This window comes from Necator americanus, chromosome IV, assembly GCF_031761385.1.
Source record: "Necator americanus strain Aroian chromosome IV, whole genome shotgun sequence".
NCBI classification, from domain to species: Eukaryota; Metazoa; Nematoda; class Chromadorea; order Rhabditida; family Ancylostomatidae; genus Necator; species Necator americanus.
In genome coordinates this window covers 33,903,654-33,918,611 of record NC_087374.1, presented here as the reverse complement: position 1 = coordinate 33,918,611, position 14,958 = coordinate 33,903,654, and the positions used below count along the sequence as shown (strand labels likewise).

At 39.8% G+C, this 14,958-nt stretch overlaps 1 protein-coding gene across 2 annotated transcripts in view; it reads left to right on the top strand.

Moving 5' to 3' along the window:
* Nucleotides 1-311: 311 nt before the first annotated feature.
* The window catches only part of RB195_003584 (uncharacterized protein), a gene marked incomplete at both ends in the record, with an annotated part of 29,420 nt that continues 14,773 nt past the window's right edge, over nt 312-14,958 (top strand). The window contains 11 exons of one of the 2 annotated variants that reach the window (XM_064201296.1): nt 312-512; nt 2,383-2,515; nt 11,009-11,118; nt 11,200-11,364; nt 11,434-11,576; nt 11,942-12,086; nt 12,315-12,415; nt 12,566-12,629; nt 13,033-13,137; nt 13,201-13,294; nt 14,378-14,508. In XM_064201296.1, the coding sequence (XP_064057177.1) occupies nt 312-512; nt 2,383-2,515; nt 11,009-11,118; nt 11,200-11,364; nt 11,434-11,576; nt 11,942-12,086; nt 12,315-12,415; nt 12,566-12,629; nt 13,033-13,137; nt 13,201-13,294; nt 14,378-14,508 (1,392 nt within the window). The remainder of the gene's footprint in view (nt 513-2,382; nt 2,516-11,008; nt 11,119-11,199; nt 11,365-11,433; nt 11,577-11,941; nt 12,087-12,314; nt 12,416-12,565; nt 12,630-13,032; nt 13,138-13,200; nt 13,295-14,377; nt 14,509-14,958) is intronic. The other variant, XM_064201297.1, reaches the window with a different exon arrangement.

The following is a 14,958-nucleotide window of genomic DNA, read 5'->3' as shown; positions in this document are numbered from 1 at the left end:
CTCGTTTATCTATGTTTATTGAACTGAGCACTGTCAACTCCGATTCTCTTCTATACCTTCTCTTTAAACACACAAAAGATTATTGACGAATTCTTGCCTCGATACGAAAATGATTTATTCGAACGATTACTCTTTTTTTTCCGTATTTCTTATTGCTCACACATCAAGGTCTCACCGCCGTCGTTTATCGTCACTATTTCTCCGTGAATGCATTTTCAGTGAATAACTTAGCCTTTTTTTTCTTTACAGGACCATATTTTATTCGAGGTCGGCCGAGGATGTCTAGGAGATGAGTAATCGTGATCGGCGACATGTATTATCGAGCAGAATTGTGCGTGGCGCCGCGCCTAAGACGCTGGACGCAAGCGAATTGGAGCGAATCGCCTCCCATTAGCTACAATGTTCTATTATTACTGTTATTATTTATTTCGCCAACCTATGGCTATCATACGGATGAGTGGATAGTTTTTAAGAATAAACATATCGATCAAGGGATGCCGTTTGAAAAGATGGTAAGTTCTTAGTTTATTTCGTCATAGATACGTTTTTTTTTCGGTTGTTTTATTTACTAATTGGCTGTATAGTAGCGCATGTCTATCTTTATTGCAATGTTATATTTGTTGTGCACTCAGCGCCTCCGTTGAACGTTCGACGTGTAATACTTGCCGCAAGCGGCTTAGCTCGGTAATCCAATGCTCAAACTACGTGCTGACCATAGTTGGAAGCTGAAACCTAAATGTGAAATTTCGAAACAGGAAGTAGCATTATTTTAAAACTGGAAGGGAAATTTCGATTCGCACAATTTGATTGAGTCCAAAAACACTGATTAGATTGAATGTGCAATGCTTTTTCTAGAACAAATAACGTGGAACATTGAAGCGAAAGCGAAAACCTGAGGGTTTACAAAGCCTATTACTTTTTTCTTTTGTATTTGTGATTTTGTAAATTATGAATGATTAATTGCGATTTGAAATTGCTTATGGAAATACAAAGGTGTTGACCAGTTGCATTTATCTAGGAAAGGGTATCTAAAAGAAAACAAGGAAATATGCGTAACTCTGAGGCACGCACTTTTCTATAGCGTTTTTTTTTGCGCACTCTGGTGAGTCACGTCCACATGTTTCATTTCACGATGCTTATTATGCCACCTAAAGCTATCTATAAATTATTCATATAGTGTAAGAATGAATTCCGAGAGAAAGTTGAATATCTAACGGTTTCACCTTTTTTGTTCCAATTTCAATTCTGGTTTTTCTCTTTTGAAATTATTCCCGAAACTTCTTAGAAGATTTCACAGTACACTGCTGTATGACGTCTATTTTCAAAATAACATATCAACTAAAGTCAATAAATCGCGGTTACGATCACATTGGAAGTAAACTAGTGCAGCTGGATAATCGTTTACCAGTTCTAGAATGATTTTGACTTGATTTTTCATTCTTTATCATCCCCTAGACCTATCGCTAATTTTCTGGGACTCATTGATATCGATTACTACAGAATGAGCAGAAGAAGAACGCTGATATCATTAAACTACAGTAAAATCAACCAGTTTTTTTCTAGCACATAAACCGCCCGCAGGAAATGCTCTTAGTTAATTTACGGCCTCACATCACCAAATTGGTGGCAAGTGCAACCCGCTGTAATTGACCTCCGAATGAATTCAGCGGCTGTACTAGGTTGTACAAAGTTTACGAGAAATTCCCGCTAAAATAGAGGAGAGGTGAACAAATATTTGAGCGAAAAAAATTTAGCAATAATTTTGCAGTGATTATTCATTCTTCAAGATTTCGTGGCCATTTGAAACAAATACATTTCTGATTCAGAAGCAAATTCTCCTTTCTTCGCAGAAAATCTCCCTTTTAGTTGTTGTTTTTTTCAGTACCACAGACCCCAATTTTCAGCTTTCTGCTGTTTCAGTATGAGCATACTTTCAACATATTTTGAATGGTTTCGAGAACTCTTTCCAGTTTGCTATTTATATTAATTTTTTGAAAGTAAAACTAATCATTTTGTCGAGAATCCACAGCCTTATTAGTTTATTTAAGTTGCAGAGAAAGATTAAATCAGTTTATATTGGATAGTCCTCTTTGGTTTGAGAGTTCCACTCGGAACTGGTATTTTTGCCATTGTTACCGAGAAAAACACCTACTTCCCTTAGCTAGCCGTCATTAATTTCACAAGATGGTGCCAATAAAAAGTACTTTCTGAGTGCACTTCTATTTCCTGTATGGCTTTTAATCCTAAAATGTGCTGCTGATCACGTCAAATCAGTTTTATCGCCACAATGAAAATCTCTGCTAGAATTGTACAGAATATTGCAGAACAGTTTTTTTTAAACATTACTCGTTCAAAATGCATAGCTTCTGTTTGCCCATTTAGGTCGTAGATCCATCAAATACACGATTGTATGTGGCTGGCGTTAATTATCTATACGATTTGCATTCATCTGATCTTTCCGTACGTGTGGAAGCTGTCACGGGACCAATGGATGATTCAGATCAGTGTAAAGGAGGTAGCTAATGCTTTATGATTTATTTTGTGTTTTTACCAATTGCTTCATATTTTTCTCCTTTCTTGTCTTCAAAGATGTCGTTTGTTATTTTGCTACTTTCTCTAGTCGATCTCGTGACTTGAGTTTCTGTAATCGACATCGTGATCGTTTACTAAGTGGTATACGACCACCAGTCTGTCCCATTTGCGAATGCACGTATGGTTTTACGTCTAAAAGGTTACTGGGAGAGGTTGATTATACTGGTCGAGTGCGGAATGCTGTATTATGCGAAATCGCTCTCCAATGTGGTGTTTTGCTTCAATTTTGTTGTTCGTGCTTTGTCCGCTCAGATCCTTTGAATTTTCAATCGAGGAGCGTGAGAGTCGATTCGTGTTGTTGAGTCAATAAGTTCTGTACTCTTACTCCTTTCAGAGGGTTTTTTTTTGAGTTGGCGCAGTTATTTGAGGGTAAGGTGATATGGATGGGTTTTGTGAGAACTGGGATATTGTGATTACTCTTATGGTAACCCCCCTCCCTCCCTCCTCTCACCCTACTACTAATGTTCCTCAGAGAACAGAGTTTTGCTATTCCTGTACTTCGCCTAGGAAACCTGATTTGCCGTACTTGAAGGGAAAAGTTGCTAAACTTAGCTGTTCATTGTGTGTGTTAGATCCTGGGATCTCAAAAACAAGAATGTTGCTAGAAATTTATGAGTAACTCATACGTCGAAGTGGGAAAAATATTGTGCAGTAATGTTTCGGATCCACTTTCTACTGCGATCAACATGGTCATCTCTACACTTTTATTCTTTCACATAAATTGTAGTGTAATTGTGCTGAGACCTCGTTCAAACGTATTGTATCTTCAAGAAGCGCCCGGCGATGTGTTTTTGTCTTATTCAGCGTGACCGTCTGCTTCATGCAAATGCATTCACCTGTCAAGCCTCCCACGCTACACGCCACTGTATCCTTGAGCGCGAGCCCGTTTCGCTCGGGTATCCCGCTGTGTGTGAAGAGACTATTCACACCCTCTTTTCTTCACGCTCAACGACCAATGCCATAACAGCGGCCCTTCTGGATTAGCGACCTCTCGAAATCCCGACTAAACCGCTTTTGAAAACCGCAGTGCATGTGTGGTTATGTCCGGTATGTGAGGAAGGGTTTGCGCATGGTGCCTCAAATAAAAATATGGAAATCCTAAATTTATTTCTTGTATAGGGATTAGTGGCAGTGCTTGTCCTCGCACAGAATGTGATCTAGCATGACACTCGAAACAGGCTTATCGCGTGAAATTAAGGGCGAGAAGGAAAGAATAATGTGTCCATCCATCCATTCGGTCATTGGGGCATGCAGCCCCGTCGGTTTTGCGGGTTCAATTCTAAATGAGGCTTGGTAGCACCGTTTTTTTTTTTTTTAGAATGAACGTATCTAAGCTGACCTGATTTGCTATGCCTGTGAAGAAAAGGGGGAAACATTGAAACCGAGCAAGACATTTTTACAGACATTTTTAACAGAAATATTTCTTTCGAAAGCTTTGTGGATGAAGAATTTTTCTTAATAACGTTAACGAACAGTAAAATTTGTAATTCTCTTACCAATCCAACGAGAACTATAAATAATTACTAAAGGCTGTGAAGTTACAAAGCTACAAAGCGGTTCGGAGACTCCTCTTCTTTTTCATCCCTTCAATGTTCTAGTTAACTATTTATGCCGATAAAATGCCTAAGTGTACTTTCGGGCATTTGTAATTTTCTTAGTGCTCCCATCGCTGTTGCTAAGCAATATATGGACTCACTTGTAAGCGCTGGCTGAAGGTTAATTTATTGACTTTTATCTCGATGTGCACGTTTTTCTAAACGAAATGAACTTACGGAGTTACAGCTGGGAAATTTGCACTAAAACTGTGCAGTGACGGCTTCCGTCGCGTTTTTGTGCCGTGCACTTTTTCACATTTGCGGTCTATGTACACAGGTGGATACAATCCTCTGTGATTTCTTTATGAGATTGTAGATGTCAAAGGGACGACCGAATGCCGTCGCAGTAGAGACACTTGAGTTTTGGAAACTCATGCGGTGATTAGGTCAAGCGGTACTCTCTTATTAGTGTTTACTTGTTGTGAAGAATGTTGAATGAGGTTAATTCATTTGCGAGGAGCGAATAGGTGGATTGAGGTGAAATTCCGCGGCGATCGCGTGGCACATTTGACCATTCATGAGCATCAAATATGCGAATTCACTAGGAGATAGAGGGTGGTGAGTTGAGGGACCGCATACGTGTCTCACACCTCTTAAGAGTCTCTAATTATCGTAGATAGCGCTCTCAAACAGAGTTCATTCAGCCGCGTTAGGGGAACAATAACAAGAGTTACTAGCCAATGGATTGTTTTGGTGAAGAGCAATCATGACCACCTTGACCCTATGTGCATAATTTGTGAGAGAGAATCGAGCGCTGTGGTTTGTTAATTAGCTTGTTGCACAGGGGATTTGTAAGAGGTGACCATGGTGAGAGTGATTCACTAAATGAGAGCGTTTTATGAGAAACTGGATCTATGGTCTCATCTATAAGGCACAGTTTCCTTGAATTTTTCTTGTGTTCGCAAGATCACTCTAATCAAGAGTTCTTTGATCCCAAGCCATTCCTCTATTTCTACATATTGCTAGCGCTTGTTCAGATACGTAAAAAGCGTTGGGAAAAATCGCATGACCTCAACAACCTTCAACGGCGCAATGTTGTCTATCGGTGAGGTAATAAAGGCCACTTATTACTTGTCATTATGGCTCGAACAGGTGTTTGACACAGTGTTTCGTGAAATTTGCAAAGTACCGCCCTGTTCCGCCGCCACAACTCCCATACCGAGCAGACACAGCGGAGTGCATCAATTCACGAACCAACATCTGGTGCTAACTATAGACTGATTGCAGATATCGACGTGGGGTTAGCGTGGAACTTTGAAGTTTGTTAATAACGCAACGGTTTCGCATAGGTTTCATAATTAGCAAGTAAATCAAGTGGAATGCGCTGCAGACAGAGGAGAATTCCCCCTTCGTCAGGCCAGGGTTTTCCCAATTAGCCAAGTTTGATATAATTTTTGCAGAGTGATTTTCTGCTAGACCTACGTTTGAAAAATGTTGGTGTTGGGGAGTGATTTTGTCGTTGCCGGTGAGTCAACTGTCAGTTGACTGATTACACGGATCGCAGTGGTAGGAAGGGTTTCGGCACTGAGGTCGAAAAGCGAGGTCAGCTATCGGTGGAGTTCCTTCGTTGAAGACAAAGAAAAACAGACTTGAAGGCCTTTTACGTTTTTAAAGCGGGGAGATGAAACTCCTAAAAGAGTCGAAGGATCTTTGATTGAGTGCTCTGGTTTTTGGGGCTGTTGGGTTTTGCGATGTTCGATGAAATTCTAAGATTTGTCATTCTTGAAGCAGTAATTAATATTGGTATCCTTTGTGCTTCATATTCTACGGTTGTGTGTACATAAAATGAAATTTTTCTGTTATGGTGAATCCATAGCAAAGACAGTGCAAATGCAGCTTACGGATTCGTTGAGGATTTCGGGGTTCATTTTTTAAGCGAGTTCGATCTTCGGATAAGCACATTCTACCTTAATCATTCTATTTCTCTTAATTGCACCTTTCTCATAGCCAGCTAACTAATGAATGTTAAAGGCATCACTCCACGAATCAGAGGTGGTACATATTTCAGGTGGAGTATTCGTATATGGGATAGTAGATTATGGAGAGGGTTGTGATTCCGTCCATTTCTTCCTAATTGACGTAGAAAACGGCCTAAAAGATGCGCAGCGTGCACAAGACTGGCGCGCTCCTTTAGAACTCGTAGAAAATAGCACCACGGAACACTCGAAGCCGTATCTTCCGGACCGTTTTTTTACGGCAGTTAGGAAGAAATGAACGCATGATCACCCTTCTTTCAATAATCTACGATCCCGTATACGAATACTCCACCGGAAATCCGTACCACCCCAGATTCGTGGGGTGATGCCTTTAATGATAGGGTAAGAGAAAAAAAACACCTACAAGCTATGATACCGGTAGTAATGTCTGCTTTTATCGGTAGTTGTTCCTTAATAAAATGCTGGAGCATTAGGATTTGTTAGCAATTTGGTGATTTATTCAGCTGGATAAAATCATAACACTTGCACTTTGCTATGTTGCGTGATTTAAACGCTATGAGGTGACGAATTCACGTAGTTCTCTTTCACATAATTGTGATTTTCGCATTTTTCATTGTTCGTGGGACAAGAATATCAGCAATTTTCTATTCAGATGTCGAAGGGTCTTTTTTTTTGTACTCTTGATTAGCTTTGGAGTTTTGTGACTGTAACACATTCGGCTACGATTATCTTATCAGTAACAGCAACTCGGGAATTTTTCTGTGCTTTAAGGTGTAATAACGTGTTATCTACTACAGTCATTTAATACCAGAAAGGACATGTTGGCATTTTCATCAAAGTTTTATGAATGTTTTTTTTTCGATGTAGTGACTGTGGGTGATGTGGAATTAGTTTTGGTGAACGTTAATTCTTCGTCATAGGCGCATGCCTCTCGAGGGAATTGGTCATTAATTAGTCGTTCAATAGTCCAAATAAAACGATCAATAGTGTAGTGGAGTGCGTAGGTTGTGTGTGTGTTATTTGATTGCTGGTCATCGTGTGCTGGCAGTGTGTGATGTTGAGTCTTGATAATGTTGCGAACAGTGTGATGATCTTGTTAGAACGAGGGCCACGCGCTATAGTGGTGTAATAATGGTCACCGGAAGGGACTTCGCTGACTTAACAATAAACTAGCTACTCCTCCCGAACAAATGCGCTTCTTGAAAATGTTCTAGCGCTGAAGGAAAGGGGAAGGGGATCCCCTCAGAAAGTGCACATGTTCAGGCGACTATTTTACTGGCGATAATCATAAGTAGTAAGGAGTAAATAACCATATTTTTCGTTATCAATTGCGAGAGGATATTGATTTCCTCAAGAACAGAGTTCGTTGTGGTGAAAAGTAGTATTTTTTCAAAAAGATGTTTTGAACGCTTTTGTCCGAAATGTAATGTGAAAGTTGAAATGGGCTTTGACTTGTTTTTCTATTGAAAAATTAACGAAAAATAGGTCCTCTGTCATATTTTCACCCTAGAATCTTTCTTGAGCATTTTATTGCACTATCTCTCAGGAAGATTAGTAACAGCTGTTTTGATCCGGATTATCTCACAGGACAAAGCAGGAGCTGTCCGAAGCGCCTCCATTAGTTTAGTCGTTTGTTTATTCGCCAGATGTTGGCGGTAGTGTGGATGTGAAATTAATGGGAATCGATTAGATTAGACTTGAATGATGTGAGCAAACTAAATCAAGAATGAAAAGCAGCGCAACCGTATTGATCGTTTATAGTTTTTCAACCGTTTCTAATTATGTGGGCTTGATTGTATGGCGCCTTTCATTTCCATGAATTATAAGCGTCGCAATTTTCCGTTGCTTTTTTTTCACAGGATACCAGCATGCAACCGAGCTACTCTTTTTTTCAGAGCTATTCTTTGAATTAAATCATCTGTTGTTATGTCAGAGTAACTAACAAGCGAAATCAACTCCGCTTTTTACACGTTACAGAAAAGAAATGTTCAAAGTCGTTAGTGCAGTGTTCTGTATTAGTGTTCTTCCCCACTTTGTTGTTTTCGTAGCATTTCTGTGGGAGTGGTCACACTTTGCAGCGGCGCTGTGAATCATGTAGGACGAGGACGGCTTTATTGATAAGAAATTACTGTAGTAAATGGTTCCCGGCTGATAGAATGAGTAATGCTCTCTATTTGTGGTGAGCTATCGCGTGATTAGACAAATCGACTGCGTTCTTTCATTTAGTGTCGCGTAAAAAACATGCTAAGAACGTTGATTATATTCGTAGTTTTTCGGAAACATCGAATGTGGAAAGAGTATCCTGGTTTGTGGATCGAATTGCAACGGACGACGTGAATTCGGATGCTATTTACAAGCGGAAGAAACACACATTTGTGCAAAAGTAGCTGAGAGGCGCTGCAAAGTCCAGTTCAGTACTATTTCATGTTACTACATGGATTTAAAATAAGTACAGACTAGTTGATCCGCAAAGGATACGTCTGTGCTTCCATACACTTTTTCTCTTCGATTATTACTCCAACGATCTATTGTCTTTGCTCCTTGCTTAGACGGCGCGGTCGCTGTGTACGATTGTACTCCCAGACAGACAAACTGGTGTAAAACGTCTATTCTCACAAGAGATGGATTAGAAGTAGTGTCAGAAAAAACGGAAGACGTCCTTTGTTACAGAAGAAATTCACAGTTAAACAAGCCAACATAGGTGTAGAGATAGGGAGAAGCCGGACCCTCAGGTGAGGGAGGTCTAGCCCATGGAGTGCAGTCCAAATGTTCAGAAATGTTAAAGATTTCCTATCCAGAACATTTAACCAATTGTCTGAACCCGATCTCCTGTAGCTGCGAGGTCCCTTTGTCAAGCGTCTTGAAGTGAAGGGGGTCCCTTCGTCAACTGTCCGAAAATGAAGGAGTCCCATCGTTAATCGTCCAAAGTGAAAAGGGTGTGAGCAGCGGATCCGACTATCGCATCTATCCAAGCCACCATTTTTTATGAATTACGAAGAGCAATTTATCGTAATGTATGAAAGTTAAACAGTCAGTTGTGACGTTTTCATATAATAATGAATGCACAGTATCTTTTCAAATGATCACTTCACATTATGTTTAAAAACTTCCTATCTAGAACATTAACCCATTTATCTGAAGCCGATCTCGTAACTGCGAGCTGACCACCACTGAGTGCATGGCGGTTTTAGACAGGCAATCCGTCATCACACATTGATGGATTTGTCCGACGCACACTAATTCCTGGTGTTTTCACGTCGTCGTCTTCGATGACGATGGTGTATCTGTTTTTTTTTTTCCGCGGACACATAGCATTTGTTGAAAACTACGAGGCCATGTGAACTAGTTGGTTATTGGCGAATGACGGTAGTGCGGTTAATGCTAGGATTCTCTGTTATATATCGTGTACTTGAGAAGATAAAATTCTCAAAGTATTGGAGTGGGAACCGGTTCTTTACAGAAGTACCCGCACGGGGAAATTGCCATTGTCAGTGTTGTCAGGGGATCATCTACTGGTTTCGTACCAGAAAGAAGTCCACTTCTGTGGATGGCAAGGAATGTAGTTCAGCAATGTTATAAAATCGATAGTGCTTCAGGTTTCTGTGACTGAAAATTACATTCAACGCGAATTTCCGTAGATTTGTTGATGAATAAGCTTCCAGTGTCTTATTGTTGTTGATTTAACCGTCTTTTTTTCGTAAGCAAGTTCTCTCATAACTATTTTTTGGCATTTCACGAAGATAAATTTATGGTAAAACCAAAAGAAAGTAGGGGATTTGCTCATATTCATAGAACTTGACCGAATTCATTTGAAATGCTTTCTTTCTGAAATCCGTTCATTACTACTTTCGCAAGCAACTCAGTCGTCGTTACGTACGGCTACCAACGATGTTCCCAGCATGCGATCGACCGCATCAGTCATTGATATTCATCGTTACCGCCTTTTTTGCAGTGGCGGTGTCGATGTCGCCGAATGTCGCACGCTCAATTAGCATCGGTGACTAGTGAGTGTGTGCCGACATAGGATTCTCGAGTGGGAGATTAGAGGAGGAAGAGAAGGGGGATTTGTTTGAGATTACTCAAATCACAGCCGCCCCACTGCCACTTGTGCAAGGCAGCGGAGGTGACGAGCCACGATCCAGTATAGAGTGTGACAACAGTGGAGGGTGATGGGACATGTGTATGGGTCATCGCACACTGACAAAGTCGTCGACGTGGTCAGCGCCGACTCGAAATATGACAGCATTTGATTGTTTTGAGTGATGCGGACAGTACAGCTGACGAGAGGATCTAGCTGTGGTATCTAGGGGACGATAAATGCTTGTCAGGCCATATTTCTGTCGAATTCCATTAGAAATTTAGTTTTCGACGTTGGAATGCGCTATAAACATCACACTCAACATTTACAGGGATTCTCTCCGGAGATAATGTGAATGGCTCCATTGTTCATGATTGTTATGTGTTTATTGTCACCCTGCAAGCGGGGAATTCTGGGAAGCTTCATCTGGAAACCAGTTCTGGGCTCTTCTCCCGGGGAATTTTTAAGGAGAAAAACATGGTCATATTAGGGTTATGGGTAAAAACTCTGTAGATACTGTTATGACAGCCAACTGCGCAGGACTTGTGCAATTATGATGTTGTGGTTTTTCTTCCTTTGCGCCCACTCATATTTGACTGGCTCTGAGAGCAAGAAACGGGGGAAACTCCTGAATGTGATCACAACCTCACTGGTTACAGAAATATCAAGCTACTCACGAGTTGATGTACAATAGACTGCTTGTCTCAGACGCATGGATTTTGTTTCCTTATCTCATAGTAGTTTTGTCCCTTTTTGAACGTTCATTTCTAGATTAGTTCCTCTTCTGGATGAAGAATTCGTTGCAGGTCGTAACGATAGCTGTACTGCAATTCGACATAAAACAAATTCGCATGCAAAAGCGTTAGCTGTATACGACAAGTCCTCGCAACTGATAGAATGCACGAGTTTGTTCCAAGTGAGTTCACTATCACTATTGTTTGTTTATTGTCCGGTACCTGGGACTTATTTCATGTTCTTACGAAAAATCTCCTCACAGGGTCGATGTCGATTGCGGAATCTCCACAACATCAGTGATGTACAAATTGAATCACCTGAACCTATGATAGCGAACGATGCCAGTTCATCTGCGGTTGTATTTGTTGGCAACGGACCATCTAAGGAGCCTGTATTGTACGTTGGTACGACATTTGTTAAAGGACCGGTAAGCTAATTTTATCCCATACACATTGTTTTCGGCCGGTTTCCCTTTCATATATGTGGTCTTATTTAGCTTTTTCGTGACGATATCCCTGCGGTGACATCACTACGATTGTCTCGCAGCGATGGTGAAGCGAAAGAGTTCGAGTTAGCAGACAAAGGGCTGGCAACTGGCACAGAAATCAGCCTCGAGAGAAAGTTCAGGAGTAGTTATAGGTTAGTTTTTGTGGATGTGAACTTTGCTTTGATTTAATGCACATTCTTTGTCTGAAGAATTGCACGTTTACATAGTGTAATTATTGGAATGCTTTGCTGTAAAAGATTACAGAGGGAAGTAATTATAGGTTTACTGTATGTTAATGTTTTGGTGCGTTATAATTAGAGTAGTACTTTGATTAATGCCCCAAGTTGTTTTTTACTTTTAAAAATGGTAGTGTCCTGTCGTTAGGGTCTCATTCAAACTGTTTTATGAAGGTTGACTTCTTATTTTTGTCGTCACGTTGGGGATTAGAAATAGAGTTGAATGGAACTTTGATTCTAACTACAATAATATACGTTGTTAGGCGCATTTCATATTTCAGGATCGACTACGTAGGAGGTTTCGAGTCAGGTAGATATGCGTATTTTGCGACCAGACAAGGCGCAACGATAGGAGAAGATGCACCAATCCAATCGCGACTTGTCCGGGTCTGCACTGGTGATGCGCATTTCTACAGTTACACCGAGGTGAACGGTTATTAAGTACTTTCTAACGAATACTTGAAAAAAAAAAACAATTTTGTCGTGAAAAGTGACATGTGCCTCATAAATTCAGTATGAATTACTCACAACGTTTCATAGACAGATGAACTTTAGGTGTGATTAAACTAAAGAAATGTGACCGTAGTGATTTTTTTTTCGTGATTTTTCTTCTTTTTTTGAACCCACAGGATTTATCACACTTGTTTGGTTTAGGTGCCGCTCGAATGCATTAAGTATGACATCAACTATAACCTGATACAAGATGTGTACGTTGCTACCGCCGGTTACAATCTTGCAAAGTCCTTAGGAATAAGGTAGTTTTCGTCAACTTTCACAGATTTTTTCAGTTAAATTTGAAATTATTCTGCTTTATTCAGTGGCTTCAAGTTATATTTCGTGTTTCTATACTTTTGTAGTTTTTGTATACCTTAAAACTATATTTACGGTTTTTTTTTTTGCTTTAGTGAAAGTGATGAAGTTCTCTATGCAGTTTTTGTGGCGGATGACACGACAGCTTTCCAGCGAAATGTAAGTTCTATTCCTGTTGGCAAGTTTTTCATTCGAAAGGTCTTCGCTAAACCGAAAAATCAAGTCTAATAGTATCAATACTCGATTTGATGTTTTTGATTCCTAGTGGGTGGACTACATAGTTTTTCCCTTCAAATTCGGTTATTGAATTAGTAACACAAGCTCAATTGCGGTAGAAGACCAATAATATCCTTCCTCTTAATCTTTTTTCGTTTTGCATTTCGAGAACGAGCATCGAAATTTTAGAATTTTGCTATTTGCTTATGACATGCTCGTTATTGTTGTTTTTCTGTGCAATTACAAGTATTTGTTCTTGAAAATTTGTTTTTGAATTACCATACGCAGTTTCAGTTCTTTTCCTTTCGTTGGAATACATTTTTCTTACCTCATTACGGTCTTTCAGTTTCCCACGCGTCGCTCGGCAGTGTGTGTCTATCCCATTCAAAAACATATTGAAAAGAAGTTCGAGGAGAACATTATGGAATGCTATCGAGGGAAAAATTTGAAGGTAATCTTCGTTTCCTCCCTAGAACCACATTATAAATTCTCCATAGTTTTTGAATTTATTCAGCAACTACCATGGTTCAAATCGTCTGACGAATGTAAAACAACACATTTGTCATGGAAAGATGTGGAATGTGGGCAGGATGTGAATAAAAATATCGGTGATTGAACATTTATTTTCTTCTTTCTCTATGGTTATTTGGTCAAAGGGTGTAACTCTTTTTTTCATCGATGAAATTGATGTCAGTCTTTTTTTTTTGTTATTTTGATGATCCTTTTATTTCCTGAGACTTCTTCTACTCTAAGCATTTCTTCTATTAGATACAATTAGATAGCTGTTTTCCGTTTGCAAAAGACTGAGCTAATAGTGCCGACAGCCTTGATGTCCTCTTTAGCTACCAGAAATTGCTTTGCTTGATCCAGGTCAAATTACTCGTTTGTTTGCATCGTTTTGCGGGCATTTGCCTCGTTTTTCCGCCGGTTTTTTTTTCGTGCGTCCGTAGTCGCTATGTTTTGGGGACGACTTTGCGTGTTCGTCGCATTTAATACGTTCCGAAAATGGAACGAGAACAAACTTGTTTGATTACAGTGCTATGAGGTTGTGGCTACGAATGTAGTCGTAATGATTGTAGTCAATTATTGCGCTGACATAGCTTGCTCGACTTGTTCGCAGAAATGCAGTGATTTCAACGATAAACGGTGCGAACGTTTCATAGCAGGGACATCGATCTGAGAAAAAAGCGCGATATTTTTCGTTTTTCCTCTTTCACTAAAGAGAAACTACTATACTGGTCAATTCTGATAGCTGTACTTCGTATGCAAGTTCATTCATACATATCATAAGCTTGCAGAGATTTGAGTTGTTGAGACTCTTTAAAATTTAGATGACTTAAAAAAACTAAAAACATTTAGAATTGTAAAATTCTGGACAGATTTGCGTTTATCTTTCCCTTTATTTTTAGCTGGTGTTTTTTTCTTTTTTTTTTGCAATTTTAAGCGCCAATACTTCTTTGCCATCGTTTTGTTTGTCATTTCTCTAAACTTGCGGTCAGGTCCTGGTGCTAGTGTAGAAGACGGCAAGATTGTGAAGATCTTGTGAAAATCTTTCTTTTAATGACGAGAAGGATGTGGTTCTAATAAGGAAGGTGGTGGTATCCAGTGTAAAAATTCAATTGCTATAGTTATTTTTCCTCAAATTCACTTATTTCTTCCTTTTTTGTCATTTAATAATTTTTACATTGAAGGTGGCGGAAAACCAATCTCCGCCGAGCCTTTGCTGACAACCGACGATGCAAGATTTACTGCGATTGCTATTAACACCACAAGAGGAGCAACAGTGGCGTTTATTGGCACCGATGATGGGCGGATATTAAAGGTGAATATACTCCGGATCATTTTTTTCTTTTTTCAAGATTTCATCTTCTATTTTCTTCTTTTCTCTCATTTTAAAGCGCCAAAAACTTAGTGGTGTTGCTTCAAATGTGAATCCGTATGCGCTGAGCGATAACTTGTTTTTACCAAAGAGCGAGTACGATTAGAAGTGATTTTCTACCGTAGTCCACCGTTGACCAGACAAATGACATCACTGTCGCATCCAGTTGATCGAGCTGTTTTCGAAGCCACATAATTGCATGGAAATCTTGTACAGCGGTCCGCTGATTTATGCTTTAAGTCCGGTAGCGTATAGTGAACGCAATTTAACGCCGACGTCTGCTACTTTACTTCAGAGCTCGGGCGGACTTGTTTTTTGTCCACATAATGTTGTCGTTTAAAGCCCAGAGTCATGATTCAGGCTAGTTGATGCTTATGGAGTTCTGTGTAAATA